Below are 27,416 nucleotides of genomic sequence, written 5' to 3'. Positions count from 1 at the left end.
ATAAACTGAGCAATTTCAATCACAGAGAGTAGGTGTCACGAGTGAAAATTTGAAATTGATTTCTCACCTTTAAGACACAAATGTTTTGAATCCTTTTAACAAAACTAAGATAATAAATTTTTTAAAATTATCAAAATCGATTAAAAAACAAGCGAGCTATGAATTTAAAATTTTTTATTCGACCCATGAATATTTGTGCAGATGTCCTGGAAGTCATATATCTAGGACATGATTTCATAAGAATATCATCTGCTAAATGCAAAATAAGCACATTTCTAAATTCAAAACAATACAAATATGGACACGAATAAATATTATATTATAATTGCAATCATTCGAAGAGTCCCAAAACTTTTAAAATGAAAGAAATCATGCATTTTGTTCACAAAACACGCAAATATTGGCTCCATAGTCATATTTGACGGATGATAAAAATAAAATTTGTGGTCTCACTGCAAAAGGGCAGTGTAGAGGGACGATAGATTTCTGGATTTGTGTGTACATAGTGTAAATAGTATATTAATTTGACGTGTGTAGTAGCCTATATAAACAATATCAACAATAACACTTCTGTCCCCACCGTCAACTTGTGCATTGTTGATTCTACCTACGCTTCTACAGCCGACATTGTTGCGGTAAGTTCCGTTTTGAGTACGTATCGGGGTGTTACTAATTTTTTTCACTATGTTACTGAAAATTACAAAATTATGGCCCTCTTGTTACGAATTTTGGAAATTTCAGGTAGGCAGGTCTGGGTTATGTTCAAGACTGAGCGGGAGAGGGGAAAATCATTAAAAATTGACACATCAAACAATTTAATAGACCAATAAACCAAACAAAAGCTTGTTTTAGGTCCTTTCCAATAATTTTGAGTAAGGACAAATGAGTTTTTTTCTCACACAACATCATGGCTAAATCATGAGATTTCCTTCATCAATTGACATAAGATTTTTAAAAACATGCTGTTTGCAAGTCCATTTTTCTCTCTCTGAAGGTTGAAACCTTCCATTAGCCGTCTCGATGTTGGGTTGACTGGCTGTCGAGTCGACTTCAGCCATTGCTGTCACTCTCCGTCTTGGCTGGCTAAGCCGGCATTGGTGGTGATGGTTTTAACTGGGATAGCTCCGCCAAAAAGATACTATTCGTTGAAACAAATTACATCATCTTCTTAGTTACAATCAAACGATGAAGGTGATGTAAACTTTCCCAGGATTGGTTTGGGGTAACGAGCGAAAAATTGTCAAAATCTGATTATTCCCTTTATATTTAGTTATTCCATTTAAACTAAGTCTCTTGAATAATAATAAAATGGCATTTATATAGTGCTTTACCCCGTTGTCACAGGCTCTAGGCGCTTTACAGTGATATAAAACAAAACATATTACAGTGAGACTAGTGTGAAGGAAACGTGATACGAATTCAATTTAACAACAACAAAATATGAAAATAATATTGCAACATTATGACGTAAAAAGATAAAACTTTCAGCGAGATTTGAACGTTGTCAACGAATCCGAGCATCTCACATGTGATGGGAGAGAGTTCCAAAAATGGGGGGCCGAAAATTGAAAAGACTGTTCACCTATTTTACGCAATGGCTTAGGTTTCACAAGGATTGATTGGTCATTGCTTGACCTCAAGTTTCTATTGGGGACATATATGTTTAGAAGGTCTTTAATATAGGAGGGACTGTTCGTGCTCAGGGATTTGTAGACAATGAATAATTTTAAAAATTATGTCACAGAAAATGTGAGGATCCATTTATAGACAGATGTTCACACACGCACACAAATTAAAAATAATTAATTAAAGGTTGTTTTTTTAATAATTGCACCCATTGATTTCAACCACTGATGACGTATTGTGATATTGGCAGTTACTTATGTGTGTATCTATCTATACTGCGTTGTAAGTGTGCAGTATATAATAATAATACATATGCAGAGACACTCCATCGCCGTTTTGCATAAAGGACTACTCTGCTTATTCTAATCACTTCGCCGTAAGTTCCAATTTCAAAGCCACAGGTCATGATGAGCTAGCGGCTGGCTACAGCAGTAAATGAATGTTGTGATGCAGCCACCCCACATAAACACACACACATAAACCTTGTAGCATGTCCTTAAAGTAATTAATAAAGTTCCCTTTTGTCGTCCTCATGCGGAAATTTGTCTTAGGGTTTATTCAAAGGGAAGACTGGAATAACCCAGGTATCAACCATAGCACCAAAAGGAAAAGTTGATTGTCCCTCTGTTGCTTGCAATATTTGAGGTCAGAGAATGGGAAGACAATAGAGCAAATTGAAAGATCATAAAATTGACAAGTGAAACACTCTTTGACTAGACTGCCGTCAAATGGTCAAAGGACGTAAGCACCAACATAATAAAAAATGATCTATTTATATTATGGCAAGTGTCCATAGAGACAGCATAGCCATATTCATTCATATAATATGTTCTGACATTTAATAAAAGAATAGTATACAAAGTAGACGGCACAACGTTCAAACAAAAGACAATATGAAAAAGACCAACGGTAGGACAAAACAAAAGATATTTTCACAATTTTCTGGCATACTGTTTTAAAATATTCTTTATCTGATTATTCCTTTTATATTTAGTTATTCCATTTAAACTCTCTCGAATGATTTTTAAAAAGTATGTCACAGAAAATGTGAGGATCCATTTATAGACAGATGTTCACACACACAAATTATCAATCCAATATTTTTCACAAATAATAATAACAAATTTTGACAAATTTATCAATCCAATATTTTTTAAAAAGAGAATTTAACCTAGGCATCTACAATGAACAGGTGGTCACATGAACAAGTAACAAAAAAAAAATTCTCAATTTTTTACTTACAACATGAACAGAAAACAAGATTCATCTTTGATAGCAAATAATTTTTGATTAAAATTTCTTATCTTATGTATCTTAGCAAGAATCTTGCTTAAACACAATAAGACTGTAAAAGCATTGAACCAAAATGAACCTTTAAGCAATAAAAAAAAAATGTTACCCAAAAATTGTTTCATGTTCAAATCCTTCTTCAGCCAACAATACCAATCAAAACAATTCTTGTACCATAAGCACATTGATAGTTAACTCTTGGAAAAGTCAAGTCGTCTCTGTTTTGAGACCGAAATCTTCTATGTTAAGTTTTTTGTTGTGTTTTTTTGGGGTTTTTTTTTTTTTTTTTTTTTTTTTTTTTTTTTTTTTTTTTTTTTCTGGCATACTTCTTTTTGTTCAATAATTTATTTAACAATTCTGAAAACGTTTTGAAGAAAGTTAAGGACTAGATTATTTTCACACAAGAGGCAGTACTCTCATGAACAGGAAATCCCGTTGGCTTCTCTGAAATGCCAAACACACGTTTTAAATTTGAATTGATGAAAAGACCTTGAGGATCAAGTTTTTCTCTGACATCACAAAATTCTTGCCATTTGGGGTAGATCTTACAAAACTGATCTTTTGTGTACTTGTGGTCCTGAGGAGAAAAAAAATATTCCTTATTACAAACAATGTAAATGTTGCTGCTCGAAGCTCGAAGAAATATATAACAATGTGGAATTGAATGTAAACTTCAATTTAATATACGAAAAGAGGTAAAATGGACGTTTTGGGTTTCCCCTTTATCAACAAAACAGGATGAATGAAAGAAACACTACAGACGAATGAGATAATGTGGTAGTGACAAATAATTCAGCTTCCAGATTATGAGAATAAAAATCAGATTTCACCATTATTTCTCAGATCTTTGAAATGTTACTCAAGAAGAGTGATATATTTGTTTCATATAACAATAATGAACTCAATTTCAGTTTTCTGACACCATTTTGTAATAATGCCATGCAATCAATACATTAGCTCAAGGAACTAGGGGGGCTTGGAAGATTAAATAAGTCATGGACACAATCAGTTGACATAGAGATAAATGAATCAGGACTGTCATGGTCCGGACTATGGAAAACACCAGAACTAAATACCCTGAAAGAAGAGTTGCAGTGTAGTAAAGTTTCGTTTTATAATTATTGACAGTGTGACACTTTTAGGTCATTTCAGTATCTAAAAAAAGTATTGTGGTACAGCGATAATAATAATCATAATCATAAAAATAATAATAACAACAACAGCAATAATAATAATAATAATAATAAAATTCCCTTTATTCATCCCCAAGGAAAAATTGGCCTTCAGGGTCACAATTCCAGGGTATGACTGGAATAATCCAGGTGTCAGCAGCAGTGTACCACTGCAAAGTGAGCTAGGGCGAGTTGACTTGTGCGAAGGGTAGTCGAACTCTTTACCTTTTGGGTACAAAGCAAAGACCTTACCAGTATGCTATGCTGCTCCATGTGGTATGCAACTCAAAAGAATAGTTAAGAGATAGATTTAGAGTATAGTGCTTGCATTTTCTTGGATGACAGGTGCTTAAGACAATGTAAGGAAATGGGGAATAGTTACAGAAAGATGCTAAAAGCAACCTGCCTCTTTGGTTCAGAAAGTCACTTAGATGATTAACAAAGGCAAAAAAAAAAATCATCTTTCAAAATAAAACTTTCCCTACTCCAACCAAGGCCTGGGAAAAAACAAGTCACCTTAATTGATAATTAGGAGAGATAGCCATAGAGAATGAGACAACAGATTATGGGAATAGATGGCCAAACGGCTTACAATGTTCCATTAGGGTTAAAGAGGAATAATAAGTCAAGTACCTTTGCCCAATGGGGTCTTCCACCGTGTTTTGCCAAGATTTCTTGATATTTCTGCCAATATTCATCAAAGTTCACGACTTTGTTAAATGGCCTGAAAAGAGGAGAAATGAAACAATTTGGCGTATATACAGAGAGAAATCTTCAAAAGATTTTATATTTTAGTTTAATGCACCTTTCAACACACATTAAATTATTTTAAAGGCAGAAACTTTTTTCCGAAGTCCACTTGCGATAATATGTGGGACAGAATAATTTAAACTCAGAGGTTACGCAAAAAAAAAAAAAAAAAAAATCTTAGTGTCTCCACAAAGTTTTAATCGGCAACCTCTGTCTTTAGGATCCGACATATAAAAAAAAATGAGACAACTCTAGTATCAGAAAAGAAAAGCCACCCATAGGAGCTAAGTGTCCTGCTTAAGATAGAAAAAAGAGATTCCAAAATTGGGGCTTGAACCCATGTTCCCAGGGTGTAAATGCACTATGTGGTCTTGTGGTATGACACTCACTTTCGAACTGGAAGGGCCTGGGTTTGAGTCTCGCTTGGCGCCTAGTTGAGTCCTTGGAAAAGTCTCTTTACTCACATTCTCTCACTGTACTCAGGTGTAAAATGAGTACCTGGCCATTAACAGCATTGTCTCTGTAAGAAAAAATGTAATATTACCTAATAGGCGTCGTGTCTCGTTCTATATGTTACGTGTTGCTTTTGATCAGGGACCCTTTGTAAAGTGCTTTGAGCATGTTTAGTGACTATTGCGCTATATAAATGCTCTATTTTTAAATACAATCCATAATTCAATCTACATTATCCATTACTGACAGAAAATCATCAGGACAATGAGGAAATTAAAAGATTTATTTTAGAGTATTTTTGTATCACATTCCCATCCTGTTCCATGAGTTCACCATGCCCCACTTATTCCCCCAGCAAGGCATTTGGTTTGTGCCAAATGTCCATTTCGTAGGATTCTATTCAGCTATTATGATTCCTTTTTGTAATAGCACTTTTGCAAAATCTGCTAATGCATATAGCTAGGTACTCTTTCACATCTGAGGCACCTGAGGTGATGTGTAAAGTGCGTTGTCTTTCCCAAGGACATAACATCAGGCCAGCGTTTTTCAATCATTGCCACTAATAAGGTCACTGACAATGACCAACAATGCCTGTTACAAGGAATACAACATAAGACTGAGCAACTAAATCTAGGCAATAAAGCTTATGAAAATGTTTTTTGAGTGCATAAAAATGCCACCCGATTTTTCTCACAGCTCTCAGCAAACAAAAAACGTTCAAACTCTTACTCTTACTATTCCATTTTAAGAAACTTAATATGGGATTAGTAGCTCAGTTGATTAAGTACTTACCCCACAAGAAAAGGGATCAGTTTTGGCCTTGGGTCCAGTCCCCATAGTGATTGATAGCTGGGTCTGTTTGATCTGGTGGAAAGTACTTTGCAACAGACTACCATCCCGTCCAAAGGGCAGGTAACAATTATCATTGTCAGTTTAATACAATGGATACCAGGATAATCTTTGTCTGCAAGTAAATTTGGGATCGGAGGCGACTATTTTTGTTATTCCCATCCCATCAAGATAAAGATAATCTTAAAAATAAATAAATAAATAAAACTTTTTTTAAAGGAGGAAAGAAGAAGATCAAATACAACCAAGAAAGGTAAAAATAATAATAATTAACACGAAATACAGCTTACTTGTACATCAAAATATTCATGTAGCAAGAGTCCTGTTGATAGCAAGGACTGAGGTAAATGTCATCTGCCTTCACAAATCGTACCTCAATAGGAAAGTGGGCAGGGAATTTTGTTGCTTCAAACCATTCTTTCAACTCCATCAACACCAGCCCCACTTTATCCCTTTGAAAATAACAAGTTATTAAAAGTTTTGTTTTTATTTGTTTGGGATTTTTTGCAGCATAATGTGAATCAATTAATAGGGCATGGGGGAATATCAATAAGATAAAAAAAGCACTCAATAGATTAACAAAATAAATATCTGAAAAAGTGTGTATGAAACAATGCCAGACAAAGCAAGATAGACAAACACAAGGGAAAAAAAATCTTAAAAAATGAGCCTGTCTCAACTGGGAATTGAACCTCAGACCTCCTGATCACCAGTCAGATGTGCTACCAGTGAGGTTACCTGATAATTGGGACGATTTAACGCCTGTATTTTGGTGTAACACCAATGCCTGCAAGAGTTAAACAACTAGCTTAAGTAGACCACCTAAAAGTCTCACTCATACATATGACCTCAACCAAAAGAGGTAAAGTTAAATGTTTATAAAATATATACGCACTAAATTAAATTACAAAGGAAAAAAAGTAACACCCATCACCAAAAAAAAACAACAACAAAAATCCAACAGAACCTGAACATTTTCCTATCACTAAAAGGATCCAGGCAGGGTCGGGACAAAACTGAATGGTCTCATTCCAGAGGAAGAATACAAAGCATATGGAAAGAACACATGATATAAAGGGAGAGAAGGATGTGGATTTATGTGTGAACCCATTGACTCAGACAGCAAACGTTTCCCCGACTGAAAGGGAATTCCACCCACAAAGTATAGTATATATATCTGATAACAACAATGACGAAAAACGACGTTCAAGAAGTATTTTAACACGTTGTCTTGGATTCGACCCATGCAACAGTGCATGGGTCTCTTCTTGTTTGAGAAGGTGCTTTCAAATTTTGTTTTATCTTCTTAATATAGATCATTTAACTTATAGGGTCAAGATGGCAGAATGGCTAAGGCATTGCACTTCCATTGAGAATACTAGAGCCACACTATTGGTATCTCATTTTTTCCTTGAGCAAGAAATTTAGCCCCTATTGCTCACTGCGGCTGATGCCCGAGCTATCTGGCTTTTCTCTGGATAGACCAGAAAAAAAAATTCTCCTGAGGCTGAATGATGGGATTTTAAAATATTTATCATATTCATTTATTCTTTTAAAAAAACACCTGTTAATTCAATGAAATGTTAGGTTGTAGTGCTTTCTTAAATGCCTCAATAAGACAGTGAGGTTTATGCTAGAAGATTGTCCCAGCCAATATCAAATCATATTTGGAAAGAATAAAGGTGAAAATCAATATCAATAGTTGGGAATATGAAAAAAAAAATCTTTCATTTTTGCTTTTCATGAGTATGTCTTGAAAACAAGACATATTATCGGTTAGTGGAATGAGACTTCGATAAGAAAAATATCCTGAATATCTTTGCAGTTAAAGACATTTTGACAAATTGGAAGACATCGTATCTATTCACATATGAAGTACACGTTTTCTAGCATAAATAGAAAAATTAATTTTCTCACTTATGACAGAGAGTTCTACAATAAACTAGCATCCTATTTAGAGAGATTGAAGCATATGTTAATGCTAATTGCACGCTACAGGAACTGGAATAAACTCCTAAATCTTTGGGTTTTATGGTTCCTAAAGTAATCTATCTATTTCATAATTCAAATTGAAGAAAATTTGTTTCGTCTGTCAGATGGTTTGAGCCAATAATCAGACCTGTCAACAGCATGCCCTTAAAAAAAGATATATCATCATATTTAGGGGTTCCCCCTGTGTAAAGCAAATGCATTGACAGTGTCCCAAAATTAAATCTCGAGTCTCACCTAATGTGTTGAAAGTAGGCTATTTCGTCATCATGAGATATTTAAAAAAGCATTAAAAGCAGTGTGCTTGTAGTGAAAAACTGCTATATAAAGACTATCTTTTATTTTTGTGGTCTCCTACCTCTGCACAGCCCATTCCATCACAAACTGTTTGAACAAGCAGTTGAAGTTGAAAACATGGTCACTTCGATCAACAAATTCAACTCTCCTGCTGTTGATATTGAAGTACAAACGATTCAAGTAGGGAACAAGACTTGAGAAGAAAGTACTGTGAGATGGAATTTTTAAAAATAAATATATAAATAAAATTAGCTAAAAAGTTGAAATTAATGTCTTTTAAACAAATGCATATTCACAATTTTACGATGCTCGAATATGTGGAATAATTTTGAATTAATGAATGATTTGTTAGAAAGATGGGTTCTTCATCTGAGCAAGACAATGGCACCACGCTGATGACACTCTGCTCTCCTATGTCATCGTGTAAATTCATACTCATACAATACTATCTGGCAGTGCATTCCAATCTCTAGAGGTCAAGAAGATAAAGCTCATTGTCTACCTGTTGTAGGTGGTTGCTCAATGATGTATGTTTGTCATGTTTGGCACATTCTTTAACTCTGCATATTGAAAGTTATGCTTTTGTGCGGTTGAAGAATTTTGTTTGCCCATGATGAAATTTATAGACTGTTGATAATCTGGCATTCCTTCTTAATGATTAAGTCCTAAGGAATGTATTTCTTGTGTAATATCCGCTTTGAAATTTTTTCTCACCCAATGTTTAGTTTTGTAAAAGAAGACCTTATAGACGATATGTTTCAATTTTTTGGACATATATACAAACTTGACAATGAATATCAACACAAAAGTGAATCATTTACCTAATGTAAAGTAAAACCTCCAATATGTAATATCCAACAAGCATATCCCAAAACCAGTTGCCTTTTGATTTGGGTGCCTGTCATGAAATAAAGGATTAATAAATAATAATAATTATGATGATGATGATGATGATAACCATTATAATTATAATGGACTCTCATATAGAGCATGAGTATCCTCAGTCAGGAGGCTCTTGATGTAAACATCAACACAAAATAATTTTCAAGAAAATACATGACATAAAAAACATACCAATCTCTGACATAATATCATAGAGGCCACCTTTTCAAATAGCTTTTCAAAATACTGTCATGACCCAGAATAGCAGTATGTTAGGACCAGTACATAATATAATCTAGAATTAGAGCTTTTTATGTTCCTTGTTCTACTTTGCTATTCTAATAAACATAATTCTGGGACATGCAAGGGACATTTCCATACATATAAACAGTCCAATTGTTTTTCTTTAAGTTTTTCTCAGATTGTCAAATTGAGACAGTCCTGATTTCATCAGGACAGCTGGACGCTAAGTAATATTAAAATTGTGTTTAGATAACAAAATGTGGTCATCGCGAATCTGTTTCAAAAGAAAATACCTGTATCAGGTTCCAAAAGTTCTGTCACCCCCAAAAAAAGGTTAAATATCCCTTTAATTTTCAGTTCATTTTTGTTGAAATTTGATCTGGACCAAGACAACCATGTCTGCCATTGAATAAAATACAAATTAATACCATAGACATCAGCTATGTCAAGGGAGATAACTTTATTTAAATTGACATGGTGGAATCCAGTGTTCAATTTTGATCACTATGCAGTGAATTACAGATGAACATCGGGTGGTTCATTGTCCTTATATGGCTCAGGATTGTTCTCTGGGGAATTTCTTGCCTCTTTTGCTGCAAGGCAACTCCCAAGAAATTGGCACATTTGTCATGGGTGTGATATATTCCTTATCCTCCTATCAAGCTCTTCCCAAAGATATTCGATTGGATTAAGGTCTAGAGATCTTGAAGGCCATCTCAGAACATTGATTGCCAGTACCGAGAACATTATTTCTATTCCTCTGCAGCTATGTGCAATGTTCCTGGTCAAGATATTTTGTAATTACGCTGGTGTAAGATGGACGAATTTCACGATCCCGTAAACATCTTAGAACCATTTGTTTCTTTATTTGTCTATTTTCATGTCATATCATTGGTGAAAGTTTAAAAGGAATAAACTTTTTGTCCACCTTCGATTATGCGAATTTAGTATAAATATAGATGGTAACAATTGAAATAAATATAGAAAGAGAGAGAGAATTATTAATCACAATGACTTTTTAAAAAATTCATCATTATTTTCTATGATCCAACAAATCAAGATAATTGTGTGCTAGTCACAAATGGCTTTTGAATGTAATAGTTGACAATGGTACGATCCAAGCTAAGGAGTTGTTGCCTATGAGAAATCACTTCTTTGGCAGTCTTTTGCTGATACAGATTCTTCTAAACACTGATTTTAATGTTGCACAGTTCTTTGTCAGACATTAAAACTGCAGAAATTGATAATCCAGCGGAACTCATTCTTAAAGCACAACTGTGACCCTCCGCCTCGAAACAGTATTAAGTCGGATTTTTCAATTTTGGGTTTTTGGTACCCAATCATAGCTTATTTTATGCTTTAAAATTTGATACCAAATTTATAAAATTCTGATTATTCATTGCCCAACTATAACCATTTGAAGTAGGGAGAGTATAAAATCCAAGTTTTGAGAAAATCGACTTTGAAGTGAGGCACCGTTTTCAGACAGAGTCAAATCAATGGGCAAAGATAACTCAGGAATTTCAGACACCACTCGGAGGAATTTCAATGCCGAAAGAGGAATTTCCACACACACAAAAAGGGAATTGGGATGATATTTGGTATGTGTTTAAATATTGTATAGATCTAAATAGATAACTGATTACAACTATGTTATGATATATGGACACATTGCCAAATACAACCCCAAAGTTTCCTTATTTCAAATGAAGTAAAGCTCCAAAACCTAATGGTGGTAGTGAGGATGATGTTGTGTTGCTGGTAGTAGTAATAGTAGTAGTAGTAGTTGTAGTAGTAGTAGTAGTAGTAGTAGTAGTAGTAGTAGTAGTAGTAGTAGTAGTAGTAGTAGTAGTAGTAGTAGTAGTACGAGCGCTTAGAGTCTGGTGTCTCGGAGTTATAGCGCTATATAAGTTTTCAGCATTATTATTAGTAGTAGTAGTAGTAGTAGTAGTAGTAGTAGTAGTAGTAGTAGTAGTAGTCGTAGTGATGATGTGGTGTGGGTGGTTGTAGTAGTAGTAGTAGTGATGATGTAGTAGTGGTGGTTGTATTAATAATGATGATGTGGTGGTGGTGTTGTAGTAGTGTTGGTAGTGATGATGATGTGTGTTTATCCTACAACAATCTCTGAAAGTGTAAGATTAGGCAACTATTGTCCTATTAAAGTCGTAGCATGTCCTATAATTTCATGAATAAAGAAAGAGGGACAAGGGACCCTCGCCTCGATCATTAACCAATGCAGCTAGACAAAGAAATAATAGCATGTGGTGTGTATCAAAATGCACAAACACACATATGTACCACATGCATGCTGACGTCATGACACATCGCCCGGGCATTTTAATGGTCAACAGGTGCATGTGATGAACGTTGACCAATCAGAATAATCAATTTGTACGGTTGTCATGGGAAAACCTAGACTTGTTTACAGTTTTTAAAGTTCATTATTGGTTGAACCATGAAATTGTGGAAACTGTCATGCTTTCTCTTGAGATAGATAAAGACACGCCCTTTGCTGTGGTATCTTACATGGTATTGGTGGAAGAAAAGACAATATTACTAAGCCTTGGAAATGGTGGCTCTCTGAGAGAAAGTCAACTCTCGTTTTGAATGTTTCACTGATAGTTGCCTTTTTAAACTTTAAATTTATATAACTTATCGTCAATATTTATGTTGAATTATTATGTTTTCATGTAGAAAAATTATTGTAGTTTCTGAAACAACCAAAAACTGAAATTTAATAATTTTGACCATTTCCACTTTAAAACCAGTTTTCTTCTTTTTCCAAATCCCGACTTATTAACTCTTCGAGGCGTAGGGTCACAATTACACTCAATAATTTATTATTGGAATCAATGAAATACAGGCTACAACCAAGAAAATGAAAGCTTTGATTATTCGCAAACTTTGGATGCACATTGGTGACATTTTGGCAAAAAAATTAACACAGGTTACTTGGAAGTTATAAGAATCTTCTTCAAAATACATGTGCCACCCAGGAACGATATGCAGACAATCAAATTTGACAACTGCTGTGTATCCAGTGAATTGTTACTTAATGGAGAACAGTCTCGCGCTGTCAGTTGTGTATAACCAATTCACACTGTAAAAATATTCACTTTTTTGGGGGTGGCAGAACTATTGGAACATGGTATAGATCGAGTCATGAAGCATATCGAACATTGAACAAAATGATGTAGATGATGTTTTGTATTTAAAATATATGATCCTTATAATTAAATTTCAAAGCACTTGTCCCAATATCTGGTTTTAAAGAGTTTTTAAAAAATTCTGGTCCATCACCATTAGGCTTTAAATGACTACCTTCTCAGATTAATTACCTCTTGACGGCGACTTGCATGATAACAGATGACAGAACTGGTGTATGGATACCACATGAAACGGAAGTGATCAGAGGACTGGGTGTATGTATTCAAATTTTCTATAACCTGAAATAAATAAAAATAAATTCATTTTATAGAACCAGACATTGAATCTGAGTCACTGTTAATCATTTTTTCTTCCCAGTTATGAAGCTGTGCAGCCTTAGACTCTCACTATGACCTAAGTCGTAGTCTGGGTGTTTGAGTCACTGCTTGAGCACCATGACAGTATGCCTGAAGGAAAGGCATTTTGCATACAGATTTTTTTCCCCCACTCAGCAGTGATTGGATAACTGAATCTGTCAAATCCTGCAAAGTTCTTTACTATAAACCAGGACCCTATATTGAGGGTAGCCAATAATTGCTAATTTCCATTTAAAACCTCGGACATCTAGATCAACTCCAGCTTCTTGGGTCTTGTGGTTCTAAAGGATAACTTTTTTTTCTATACATAGCCTTTTTTCATCTTTCTTTTTAAAGAGTACAATTGCAAAAGCTTCCATTAAGATTAGAACTGGAGTTATCCGACTCTCAGATGCATGATGGACGGTACCCCTAGTACAAGCCGAATGAAGTCTTGGCAATCGTTGCACTTAGCTTCCCTGACTTCGGAAAGGGAGTTAAGTACGGGATTGAAGTTGACAGAAAAATTTGGACCCTCCAGGCAACGGGGATGCTATCTTCTTGAGACTGGGAGAGAAGCTATACCATCAAGAGAAGACATTGGGGCGGACCAGCCAACAGACTAAGGTTTATTGTGATATAGCTGTCAGGCAGGTTTGTGACAATACAAAACTGCAGTAAAGAATTTGCAAACTGGATAGAGAGTCCTAATATTGGGGTATGTGGTACAAACCACCAGAGGCTTCTATCACTGTACCATGAGTTTATCACTTTTCAGTTTTCTCGCCTCTCAGTCATAACCTATTCTACATAAATTTCAACCTTTTCCCCACTGTCAAGAAAAAGAAAAATGCAGTCAAATACTCACATCATTAAGTTTGCTTGGGTACTGTGTCTGGTGCAGTCGGAATGCTTTTTCACATTGATAAGTGATAGTTAAAATCACACCTAAACAACCAAGGCTTAACACTGCTGCTTGAAAAAGATCAGAGTTTTCCTCCTTGCTGATGGTTAGGATTTCGCCTGCTGCAGTCATCAGTCGTAATTGAACTACCTGTAAAAAGAAATACTGTCTTAATGAAAAATTATCTATGGCCAAAATTCATGACAATGGAATGCAGCATAAAATTCTATCATTTCTAAATAGACATTTACATTAATCGCTTGCACAGTAAAGATAGATGGGCCTATATAACTCTTTTGGGCATCTGCCAGTTCACTTCGTATCTCAGCAAATTGAGAATACCTGTTTCTTTGGAGTTTTTTTGTTGTTGTTTTTGTTTGTTTTTTTTTTTAATTGTTTTTATGTCCTGTCATGGTCTGCCAAAAAGGGCTATGACAAGTTGTTAAGCTAATTTTGGCGATTTCTTTCCATGCAATCACATTACACAAAGAACATGTGTTGAGAATTTCGACTCACTGATGTGATTCCGAAATAGGAGAGAAAAATGATGTCTTTTAAGTTCATGTTCATTTTTCTAACTTTAGGGATGTAATGAAGGTGAATGACTTATAAAAGATGATGAAAACCAGATGTAAATATCTATTATGGTTTTAGAACAATTAAGCGTTTGAAATCAGGGAAAGACTTCCTGGATACCTCGTATGTCTATTCTCCATCTAGGATGCTATGGTCTTCATCTGACCACACTAATGTCCAAGTAAATAACATATCAAATTACTCTTACTATTATATATTTTTTATTGTTTACGATGGACAAAGTTGGTGAGTATTTATGAGAATAATGAAATAACTTTGAGACGTGGATACATGAATGTAACATCATCTCTTGTGATGTAGGAAAACCTAGAGTGCCTTTTAAACTTCAATTTTTTAAAAATCTACTTTAGCACATTTTGAATAAATCATGAGAGAAACAGTGACGCCACAAATAAATTTAAAATGTTAATGAAAATACATTAATTTGTAGCTAGAAATGATAATAAGGACCACATAGTGAAATAATTATTCTTCTTGTACCGATGGTATTCAACTAATACATGATTCTCACAAGCTTAAATTACAACTTCTCTAAAACATATTGGGGGGAAATTCATAAACAATTAAATATTGAAATAAAAACATCCCGGTTAATTTATAATTTGTTACTAAATCAAATAAGCAGATGATTTTATGATGTAATAATTAAATGACAAATACATAATTGGATTCAATAGTCTGATGTCACGTCGCCCAGCAACGGCGGCCATCGTGGTTCTAAACAAAGAAAATCGGTACTTTTTATTCTTCATGCTGGCTAGAACTTTTCATTTGTCTTGTGATCAGAATGTGTAAAAGTCAAAACATGATCAGATTTATAATGTTTTTTTTTCCTCTGGAGACGCTTTTATGCTCGTCAGAGAAATATTTCATAAGGCCGTCCGCCATTGTTCCAATAGTTTAGAGCTAGTTACTAGTTACCATGCGTCATTACGAGGGAAGTGACGTTACGACTGTTGAAGCGTATTACTATGAGCAATAGATTTATGTATTATATCATAAAGTCCTATTTGAGAATTGTAATATTGAAATAACTTTTCTCTTTGCTTCACACTTGACATAAATTAACCTAATGTCATAGCCGTGAAAAGGAGACATTATCAGTTCCTCTCAAGACAGTTTCATTTCTTTTTATTTTATTAAACTAGTCCTGCATGCATAGATAGAGTAATGTGCAGCCTTAATCGAGCTAGAACAGTTATCCACAGCCACTTGAGGATGATGATGATAATGATGATTATAATTATGATAACGACGATGACAATAACAATGTTAATGCTGACAATTACACTGATAATGATGATGATTGGGATAGTGGCAATGATGATGTAAGGTTTGTAACAAACATATCAACTTCCTACAAATGGGGTTTAATAGCCCAATTTGGTCAAAATATCAAATTAAATTATACTTTCCCAAAATGGTTGACATATGGTGATAATTTCACAATGAAAACAAAAAATTATGGAAATAAATTCAATAATAATAATATAATAAATCTTTGTTGTCCTCAAAAAAGTGGCAATTTGTCATTTGGTTACACAATTACAACAATATAATATTGACATAGACACACTCACACAGATGCACACTAGTAACATCGTAATTATCAAAAAAAAAAAACCCCAAAAAAACGGCATCAACAACAACATCATCATCAATACAAAAGACTTACATAGGCAGATGTTATATTGTAATTGACACCCGTACCATGAGTCCCTGTCGAGATAGCACCAGCTAAAGTGAGATCACTTACTGCACCTTGTCTATAAAGAGGTAATAATGACATAGATTAAAAATCGATTTATTTTAGAAAATGCGCTTATAAAAATAACGGAGGTTGAAATCAATTTTTTTTTTAAGTTTATTTTTTATGAAAAACAATATGAGTAGATACCTTCTTTTAGAACGTAATATTTTGAACATAACAATGTACTATAGATTGAGGAAATCTGAGTAAACAATAATGTCCAGATCCTATTCTGCCTATATGCCTGTTTTGTCACCACTGACGGGCATCTTGTTTAAGCATTAGTCATTATTTTTCATTCGACCAGCTAGTCATCTAAACTATGCTAAGATGTGAGCTAAAATGAGGCCATGATTGAATGATCATTAATCTAATTTAACTTGATCATCAGATCAGGAAAAAGCACTGCTTTTATTCAGCACAGAAGTGATGGAAACAATGTCTTTATTATAGATCCAGCATATAAGCTGATAAATCTTGAGAATGTAAATAAATGACATGGAAATAAGATGAATGTGATACATAATACAGTCAGGTGGCATTTTCATATGACATGGCATGTTATGTTGATTTAATTTCCTCTTGGTAACATTTTAGTATAAAGTGACAAAGGTGTATTTGTTAGTTGTATCGAAATGGCTAAATGGAATAAATGAACAAATAAATGATTTTTAACTCTCTTGAGTTCATATGAATGGAAAAGTGAACAAATTTGTTCAATTTTCAATTATGGTGAACTTGAGAGAGTTAAAAGCATAAACTCAAGACTTTTAAAAGGCAAACAAAGTAATTACCATACAAATCTATGACTGACAAAAATGTGAAGTATGGAATTCTTTGACATGTGATGCCTGGAAATCTGGTTTGTTTGTTTTTTGAAAAAATCAAAAATCAACGAATACCCACACTGAAAGAGAGAGTCCATTCTCAGGTAGGGTCTTCTCGTTTAGATAACCAACTGTGCAACCTCCTTGTACAGTCACCTGACATTTATCTGTGTCCACCTGTGAAAGATACATTGAGACAGTCTGAGTGGGGAAATTTAGCAAGCTGGCAATTGTAACAGAGTTAAAGGGAGGGATAAGGAGGAAGATGATGATGAGGAGGAGGCGGAGGAGGAGTTTAAGAAGGAAAGAAGAGAGAGAGAGAGAGAGAGAGAGAGATTTGAATTTTAATATCTCATTGAAAACATCATTGGGCCTTATCAAATGACTGGAAGCAACAATAAGACACGGGATGCTGAGTTTATAATGAAATGCAAAAAACTGTTTGCCATGACTTCTCAGTAAGTACAATGTGTGACGATTATAACTTACAATGATAAACCAACAACTATTTATATACACAATGATATATAGGATCTCATAATGAATATAAAATTTGTCTTTCGTGTGACAAACATAACTTTATGGAATGATGTAGCAGTGAGCTGCAGGCCCATAATAAGAAGCTAGAAGTGTCTAATTGATGCAATAAGATGGAGAGAGAAACAAAGTGAGTATATGTGACTCATATAAAGGGGCTGTCCCTTTTACGCGAGTTATATTTATTCATTTTACTTTTCTATACAGACCCATGAAGCCGTCTTTAAAAAATATATGTGACCCACACCTCTAAGTGTTATTCTGCCTTGGTAAATCAAACAATGGAGATTGAAATTTAATTCTAAAAAATATATTTTAGTAATATAGGAATGCTTTAATGGACGAAGACCAGTATTGTTTCTTTAATGCAAAAGCCTTAAAGTTGTAATTTTGATCATATAGACTTTAAATCAAATTTTTGCCATCTTGTTCAATTCAAATTAACATCAATTTGAGGCACCGAACAAATATGTTTCTAGCCTTTCCTATAATTATTTCAGTTTTGGAGAGATGTTTAATGTACAGAAAAATTGGACATAATATCAAGACAATCGTTTACATTCAACACTTTGTTCAGCTTCTTTAAACTGATCAAATAATCTTGGGTGAATGCCAAGTCTGACGGGGAGTGGCCACATCCAATCACTTTGACTTTCTTTTCATTGGTCACAGCTTTCAGAAGAATCTGAAATTATTCAAAGTATAAAAGATATGAACCTGAAGAAAAAAAAAATATGATTTAACTGAATAGCTATAAAATCAAAACAAATAAAACGTGAACATTTATATATAACACATTTCCAAGGGTTCATAATTCTCAATGTATGCATAATGTTTATTCATCTAGCAGGCCACATGGAACCAAATATCAATGTCAACAACACGAGTAGTCTAATAGTCTGTTTTGTTTTGTTTGTTTTTGTTTGTCTTGTTGAAAAAATTCCAGAATTACAATTAAAAGCACAAGAGAAAAAGTAAGAAAAAGGGAAATGGTTCACATTGGACAATAGTTGGCGTATGTTTGAATATATTTCTATATAACAATGAGCCAATAACAATATGGATTTTCAGGCTTGCAAATAAGTACACATTTCCCCAATCCTTTCCCCAGCAAACCTCCCCTCACTCTTTTTCAAAATCATACATTAACTATACAATAAGAATAAAATATGGAGGATTCATGAAAGTCAATCATTTAAACTTCACGTTCATTGTCATTACATGTGGATGATTAAACACTACCTGTTTAATTTCCTCTTCTGTTTCTGGTTCAAAATAGAGTTCTGGCTCACATGAAAAGGTCTCAGCCCAGTTGCTGAAATGTTGGTTTTTCAAACCATTACTCTAAGAAATAAAACAAAGAAAGAAAGAAAAATATATTTTGAATTAAGTAAACTGATCAGTTATAAAGGTATATATTTTTTTTTTAAATAAAAAAATAAAAAGATTCTACGGACATAATATGCAGACTGACGACGTGGATTCTAATCAAGGTTGGCTGAAATTCGTCGAACAGCTTAATAATCAAGCCATTAAGCTATGCGCTATACAGCGATTTTCAATCATTCTACTCTTGAAGTATGAATAACTCGTACATTATATGTCATTTACCATCCCAAAACAGTTTTACGTCAGACTGATATTAATGCTATAATTTGAATTTATGGTCAAAAATATGAAACTTGGGCTGAGTTTAATTTTTTTCTTTCGGATAAGGTTTCTTAGAATGACCAAAAACTAAAACCCTACATTTCCAGACATTTTAACTTCAAAACTTTTATTTTGGCTAATGGGCCAGTGACATAATACCATTATGAGGTGGTAGGTCGCATTTGTCCAAAAAGAACAACCACTTTGTTCTTTCAATTGGTGGAAGTCCACATGTGAATGCTGCACATATAATTCTGTTTATGTTAAATGTGTATTGTCAATGAGAAATTTGTTTTTTTTTATAATCCTATTGCCCAAAGTACAGAGAATCAAATGCAATCAGCGATGGATAACTGACCTGGACATCAACTTGCATTTTCAGAGTCTTGAAACCTTCCGAATCTTTAGTGACAAAAAATAATATTGGATTAAAGACATGGAAAGAAATGATAAACATGAAATAGGTTGTGAGGTGTACATGGAAAATGAAAAATAAGTTTTAATACCATTTGAGCCGTAAGATGGTAACTAGAATTTGAAATTTAATATGGAGAAATGAAGTAAAACTTGATAGAGGCAGATTTTCATTGTAACTTAACCAAATTAAAAAATTAAGGAGCAGGCACCGGTTTGAGATAAAGAACTGAACAAGTGTGTATGAAAGGTGCAAGACAAAGATCAAGAATTGGTAAATACTGAGAATTTGGGCAGAACAGAAAATAACTACAATATCAACTATGCCATCTGGCGACAAATACAAGTTTTGAAGTTTTGCTGGATTTTTAAAGTCGCACCCTTGTTTATGGAGACTGCAGTAGGACTAAAAGGGAGAAAAAAATCCAAGTGTTTCCACTGGAATTCCAACCCAAAAACTTGCAATAAAAAACAAAAAAACAATTGTTTTACCAGCATCAGAACGCAACCTTTATAATATACAATACCTCTTTATTGTAGAATATAGAAAAGATGTAAGATTTACACTTTACCAGGGTCATTACAAAATGCTTGACTCTTCCTTCAAAACATGTAAACGAATCATTCTACAAATCAGCATTACACATCAAATGAAAGCTTTGCAAAATTTTTGCATAAGACCCTTTTGTGTACTTATTTGCAGGTCTATAACAACAAAATTCACAAATCCGTCATAAAATAAACTAACATGGGTGTGACAAAGGACAGCAATTGCAATTTCAAAGGTGATGTGATAAGTAAAACTGTCAAAATTTGATGATGTCATTTCAATTAGGAAAGAAATTATCGCACAGGAGGCAAGACTTTTCAGTCATGCCACTTACATTAAATGTGTCGACATTCACATGGATGGAGTGCATGAATTAGATGATTGTCCCAGACAGAAACATGTGATCGAATCCTGTCAACGTTTTTTTTCTTTTTCAATAAATTTAATTTGAATTCTGTAAAATGTTGCTAATGGTAATATATAAGCAAAACATAATACAGTGCATATAACAGAGATGATTTACAAGGGAAAAAATATCATCTCTCAAAACTATCTATACATTTGACTGTGTCCCTCTCAGCAAGGGCATCTGGCCAGGGCCTGGATAAAACCAAGTAATCTCATTCCAAGACAAAGACAGAAAGCAAGTTGGAAAGCAAATATAGGGGGATGGAAGACACAGTAAGTGCCTCCCTGCCCACTATGGGAGGCCAGGAACCCCACCCAGAATGACGATATATGATAGATGAATGATTAGATGGACAAACTGAATGAAGCAAGCCATAACAAGATGTCTGGGTCAAGAGATGTGTATATGTGATATTCAGGCAAAACCATCGTCCGATGACTGATGCTCTGTCTTTGCTTTTTTTTTGTCACACTTGTAAAGTTGGAGCTTGTTGACCAAATGAATATTGATTTTGAGGCTAGAGTCAAAGTATTTTTGGGTTATCAGTTGTTACTTGTAGTTATCTCGACAAAGATAAATACTGTTTATTAACCCTGAATCCACCACAAACATTATCCCAGGAAAATGTATCGGATGGAAAAACCACTTGAAAATTTGAGTGGTGGAAGTGGTAGTTATGATGATGATGTGGTGAGGAAGTTGTAGATGTGATGATGATGATGTGATAGTGGTGTTTGTAATAGTGGTGATAGTGATGATAAGGATGTGGTTGAATTTGTAGTTGATGATGATGATGATGATGATGATGATGTAATGTTGGTGGTTAAAGTAGTGGCAGTAGTGATGATGATGCGATGTTGCTGTTTGCAGTGGTAGTGGTAGTGATGATGACGATATGGTGATGGTTGAAGTAGTGGTAGAAGTGGTGAGGTGTAGTGGGAGAGGTTGTATTAATGGTAGAAGTGATGATGCTAATGTGGTGGTTGTAGCAGTGGTGTTAGTGATGTTGACAATGGGGTGGTGGTTGCAGTAGTGGTAGTAGTGATGATGATGTGGTGGGGGAGTTTGAATTAATGGTAGTGGCGATGATGATGATGATGATGATGATGATGATGATGATGATGATGATGATGATGATGATGATGATGCGGTGGTGATGTTTGTAGCTGTGGCGGTAGTTATGATGATGATGCAGCTGCGGTAGTGATGATGATGTGGTGATTGTTGTTGTAGTAATAGTAGTAATGAGGATGATGTGATGTTGATGATGAATTGAGGTGGTAGTTACAGTAATGATGATGACGAAGTGATGGTGGTATTGATGTAGACCTGAGCAAATTCCAAACAATTTCCATACCGTGTACCCGAATTAGTAAATTACTAACCCTTTTCCTGGGGAAGAAAATGATCAAAACACAACGGTTTCCTGATCTTGTGGAAACCCTGGATTTCCTTGCCAATTATACAAAACAAATTCAGAAATGCCAGTTTGACGGTTTCAATTCCAAAGTCCTAAAACTTGCATTTTATTGTTGCCATTTGGCATGAGAAAATTGGCTTTGGCATCTTAAGTCACTGATTTGGTGCACAAATTACTATTGACATTTTGTTAAAATTCGCTTGCCTTTTTTCTAGGACTCGTTTGGCATTTTGTGTAAAATATATCTAAGGTATGTGAATAAAAAAAAATCATTCACAGACTGGTCTGTTAATGGTATATTCAAATAGAGAAGCATTAGCCCTCTTACAGCTCAGAGCCACATTCGTGGCTTTCTCGGTACACCACTCATACTTCTCCCTTATATAGTAAAAAATAAACACATATATTGCTTTGCTTTCATTTATCCTGTTAAAAACATGAACATTGTTGTTTATTTTTTACATTTTCTTTCTAAAATATACGATTTTCAAATTTTTAATGATTTTTTAAACTTTTGACTCATTTTTTTCATGCTGTTGGAAAAATTAACTTTACAAAATGTAGGTATAGTGATTGGTAGTTTTATAAAAAGTTATTGCCTATGATTACTTTGTACACCAGTGTCAAATTCAAAATTAATCCGATTTTAACCCACATAGAGTGCACACCATTATTTGTACTGAGTGGCAAGAGGGTTAAAATTGACTCATTTAAAAATGTGGCGAGCATGTGTACACTGCACGCTCATATTTTAAATTCCTTTTATTCATCCCATAGGGGAAATTTTTCTCTAAGGTCTATTCCAAGGGAAGACTGGAATAACCCAGGCATCAGTCGCAGTGCAGCACCACAAATTGAGCTAGGGCGAAGTGACTTGCTCAAGGCCACACACTGCAGCGGTGAATTCAGTGCTTTCGGGTACGAGTCAAAAACCATACCGCTGAGCCACGCTGCCCCCTGGAGGAAGATTGTATTAACCTGCTGAGTACTGAACCGGCTATATTGACTCACTACCATCCTTAGTACTAGTATTTAAGACCTCCCTGGGCTGTAGGAACTCTTTTATATGAAGGTGTAAAGTACTATAGTCACCTGATTGCAGTGCAAAGTAACGATTATTTTATTTACTTTTGATCATCGACAAGTCTAAGACATTGTTTAAAAAAGTGAAGCCGACTTTTCAAAACAAAAATTCAAGTGACTGGGGAAAAAATGGTGTTTGACTCCCAAGAATTCCTTGATGGATAACAGAATTATTAACAATGCTGAAGATGATAATTTCTATGGTGAGATAGATTCTAGGGATCATGAAAGTGACTTGGGTGATGAAGTTTTGCATGATTTACTTGATGAAGTAGATGATGAAATTGATGAAGAAGAGACAAGACATGAAGGTAACAGAGACTGGAGTGAACAAATCAGCAATGTTTTGTTGAAGATTTCAATGGTACAGCACACCCACCAGATGATTTAGGCCCAGACATCACCTCTACACCTTATGAATATCTGAGCCCTTTTATTCCTGAAAGTTTTATGAAAACAGAGCTGAACAAACAAACAAATATGCTGCTTCTTCCAACCCACCTAGTGCTTGGTACGACGCAACAGCAAATGACATAAAACTTTCTTTTTTCAATAATATCATGTTTGGAATTCACAGACTACCTGATTATAAATTTTACTGGTCATCTGATGAACTACTTACTGTGCCTGTTGTAGCTAACACCATGGCTAGGACCAGATTTGAATAATTAGCCAGATTTTCCCACCTAAATGACAATGAAAATTTCCCCTGTTCAAATTAGACCCCTGTATGGTTTAGTGATAGAAAACAGCAGGAGAAACTTTATTCCTGGTAGAGATATTTCCATTGATGAGGTAATGGTGGCTTTTACTGACAGATTACATTTTAAACAATACATCAAAAAATAACATCTGGTGGGGAATCAAAATTTGATGTGCAGCCGATAGCAGTTCTGGATATCTGTGTAATTTTGATGTTTACGCTGGGAAAGTGCACGACAATTAGTCCATGGTCTTGGTTATGATATAGTAATGAACTTGGAATCACTTTATCTGAATCAGAATCGCCATCTCTATTATGATAATTTTTTCACTTCTGTGAAATTGGCTGAGGATCTTCTCGAGCAAGGGACGTGTTAATGTGGAACAATTACATCAAATAGAAAAGGATGACCGAAAGAACTAAATTCTAAAAATGTTGTACCAGGTACCCCAAAAATGAGACAAATTGGCAATTTAGTGGCATGCTTTTAGTCTGACAAAAAGAATGTTTGTATACTATCCACCAGCAGTGATCCAATGCAAACTATTGTGTTTCATAGAACTGCACTCAGTCGTGTTGATAAACAAATTCCAATGCCTGTTGCCATTTATAATCAAAATATCGGAAGTGTAGATTTACATGCCCAGTATCGGTCGTATTACCCAGTAGGTAGAAGGTCCAAAAAATGTTGGAGCTGTTTGGTGTAGTTTATTCTTCAGGTCGCTATCATAAATTCTTACCAAATGTACTGTCATGTTTTGTTGCAATTTCCACCAACTGTCAAAACAATGACCCACGTAGAATTTAGACTTGCTATTCTAATGGGAACTGAAAAAGGGTGATTCTTCATGAAAAAGACCTGGTAGGCCCCAACTCAATAATTCAGGAAGCGATGACATGGTGAAGTCTAGTGGAAGACAGAAAACTTGCTACATGTGCCTCACTGTGAATCCCTCTTGCTTGAAGTCTAAAAATCTTCAAATTCAAACAACCTATGGTTGTTCTAACTGTCAAGTCAACTTGTGCAGAGGTCGTTGTTTCACTGAATACCATAAACAATATAGAGTTAGGTCATAGGGTTGACTGAAAAGTCCATCATCACATAAGGTGTAGAGTTCTGACTTTTTTCAAAATTTGTAAAATCCTGTTTCACAATTTCTTTTTTCATACTTACACATCATCATCAACATCATCATCAACATCATCTGATCATCATCTTCATCATCGTCTTCGTCATCATCATCACTACCAAGATCACCACCACCACCACCTCATCAACATCACCATCATCACTACTATTATTACCACAATCACCTCATCATCATCATCATTATCACCAACATCACTTCCACCATCATCTTCACCACGATGACGACCAACACAACACAAGTACAACTAACACCAGCATCATCTCCTCCTCTCCCACCACCCCCCTTCCAGTACCCATAATAAAGCTATACTACCGGCCCATACGGTTCCTGTATCGCATAAAGTCACATTTTTAACAATGATAATTATTTAAGCTAAAATAATCAACCCCTTACACAGGCTAAAAATAATATATTTTTAAAGCGCGGATTTGTCAACAAATATTTCATGGATTACGTCCCTTTGTTTTCATATAGAGGCGGATTTTCATCTCCCTATTTTTATTTTCTCAATGTGGTTCTATATCAACATCGATTAATAGTGGTCTCAAGTTACTTTGTACCAAATTTGGTGCTTTCATCACTAATTTGCACAATTTTACCCAAATTCCCCTAGCTATAGATAGTTCGAAGGTGACATCACTCAGGTCTTTGTCATTGCTTTTTGCCATCCGCGTTTATAAGTAATGCTCACTGAACTGTATAAACCTGACCATAAACGTTCATGGATACACACAATTTTGTGTGTTGGTCCGTTATACTTCCGGATGGCAATGTTATGAGCTTCTTAGCCAAGCGCATTCTATCTATAGACTTTGTATGAATTTTTAAAGTTCTATGGTACATGTGAAAAATAGAGTTATTTCCCTTCCCGTGGTACTGAAGGGTAGAGAAAATTGAAACGCTGTGGTAGTGGTACTGAATGGGTTAATGGTATTGGTGATGATGATGATGGGGTGGTTTTTTAGAAGTATGTTAAGAATCTCATGGACAGAGAAGAAAACTAATGAAGAAGTATTAGAGCAAGCTGAAACTAAAAGGTCATTGATTCCTACAATAAGAAAAAGACAAATGCAATTTTTAGGGCACCTAAATCGACATAAATTAAATGAAAATGTATTGAACATCTTGCTCTCGCAGGAAAAATAGAAGGTAAAAAGAGTAAAGGTAGACCAAGAAAAACATATTTGAATAGTTTGAACAGCTGGGTAACAAAAAAAGAGAGGAGTAATATTAGTTTTCTGAGGTTATCTGATCAGAGAGATTAATGGCGTACCATGACCACAGATGTCTGGTACAGACTTGGTACCTACTTGAAGAAGAATGTCAAATTTCATCAAGATTGAAAGCAGCGCAGTATGATTAGAGTTTTGGCCACAAATGACCAGCCCTCTTTTCTCTATGCTAAAGTCCCGTTTCAATCAGTAGCCTAGTCACCTTATCGAGAGGTTGTCCAGTGGGGGAATTCTCAGTCACAGATTTTGAGCTTTTTGCAATAGTAAATTTTGAGCAGTAAAATCATCATAACTTTGGAATCGTTTATCATAGATCTAAAAGTAAGGTATTAAATGGTTTTTAAATGCCTATCTGTCTATGTAAAACTTAATTCTAAAAGGCACTTACTCTACTGGCTTACGATTCCTTTGGAGAGCTGCGGCGATTGATTTGATTTATGCGACGTTTGTCAAAAAAATGATCGAAGTTGGTGCCTCCATACGAGTCATTAAAGAGCCCGATAAGTGATTTGGTTATGCTTTGTCACCACGTGCGCGCGTGTAACACACCACTTGCCGTACGTTGACGAGAAACACAATTTTCTCAGAAATAATTAGGCTAATAATCGGCTGTACTTTTAGAAAAGGCCTTGAACTTGAAAGAAAAGAATGATGTTGGGCATTAATCCTTCTGAATATCAATATATCGAAAAACTGTCTATATATCGATGTGTGGTTCCTACTACCATTTTCGGTTTGTTTATTTATCTTTTATTGTCGTCATTCATATTTACAAATTCACTTCAGCACAGAGAGAAATAAATAAAATAAATTCCTTTTATAAAGCATCTTTAGCTTTTGATAACCAATGATCTAGATTAGTACAAGTTGTCAGTGATTGTATTCCGCGCTGTGCGATGGCCGCGCAGTTGTCTGTCCATGAATTACAAAGTTTTCTGCGAAACTCAAGAGCCTATGCCTTGTCAGGGTTGCCAGTTTGGCATTTTAAATGCCAGATTCCAAAAATCTGGCATTTTTGAAAACCGTTTGGCATTAGAAAAATCATTTGGCATTTGGCATTTTCATTTGGCATTTTCTTTTCTTGTATATTATACTTCAAATGACACCTTTTCTTAATAAAAAAAATTACCCCAAC

The 27,416-nt window shown here is 34.8% G+C and overlaps 1 protein-coding gene across 2 annotated transcripts; it reads right to left on the bottom strand.

Moving 5' to 3' along the window:
* Positions 1-157: 157 nt before the first annotated feature.
* Positions 158-27,176, bottom strand: LOC144978318 (L-gulonolactone oxidase-like). 2 transcript variants are annotated; one of them, XM_078924192.1, is made up of 13 exons: positions 26,683-27,176; positions 19,678-19,721; positions 18,912-19,013; positions 18,229-18,354; positions 17,212-17,309; positions 16,231-16,321; positions 13,923-14,108; positions 12,890-12,997; positions 9,248-9,324; positions 8,488-8,634; positions 6,431-6,592; positions 4,722-4,812; positions 158-3,493 (listed from the first exon to the last, which is right to left on the bottom strand). In XM_078924192.1, the coding sequence occupies exons 2-13, from the start codon at positions 19,693-19,695 to the stop codon at positions 3,302-3,304; spliced, it is 1,398 nt and encodes a 465-aa protein (XP_078780318.1). In that variant the 5' UTR covers positions 19,696-19,721; positions 26,683-27,176; the 3' UTR covers positions 158-3,301. The 2 variants fall into 2 exon arrangements, with proteins under 2 accessions (XP_078780318.1, XP_078780317.1); XM_078924191.1 differs by having other exon boundaries at positions 26,670-26,924.
* Between the last annotated feature and the right edge of the window lie 240 nt (positions 27,177-27,416).

The sequence above is a fragment of the Berghia stephanieae genome, chromosome 8, assembly GCF_034508935.2.
Source record: "Berghia stephanieae isolate SIO BIC M18660-M18661 chromosome 8, UCSD_Bste_1.3, whole genome shotgun sequence".
NCBI lineage: Eukaryota > Metazoa > Mollusca > Gastropoda > Nudibranchia > Aeolidiidae > Berghia > Berghia stephanieae.
The sequence above is the reverse complement of the archived record's forward strand: the minus strand, read 5'-3'. Positions and strand labels throughout refer to the sequence as shown.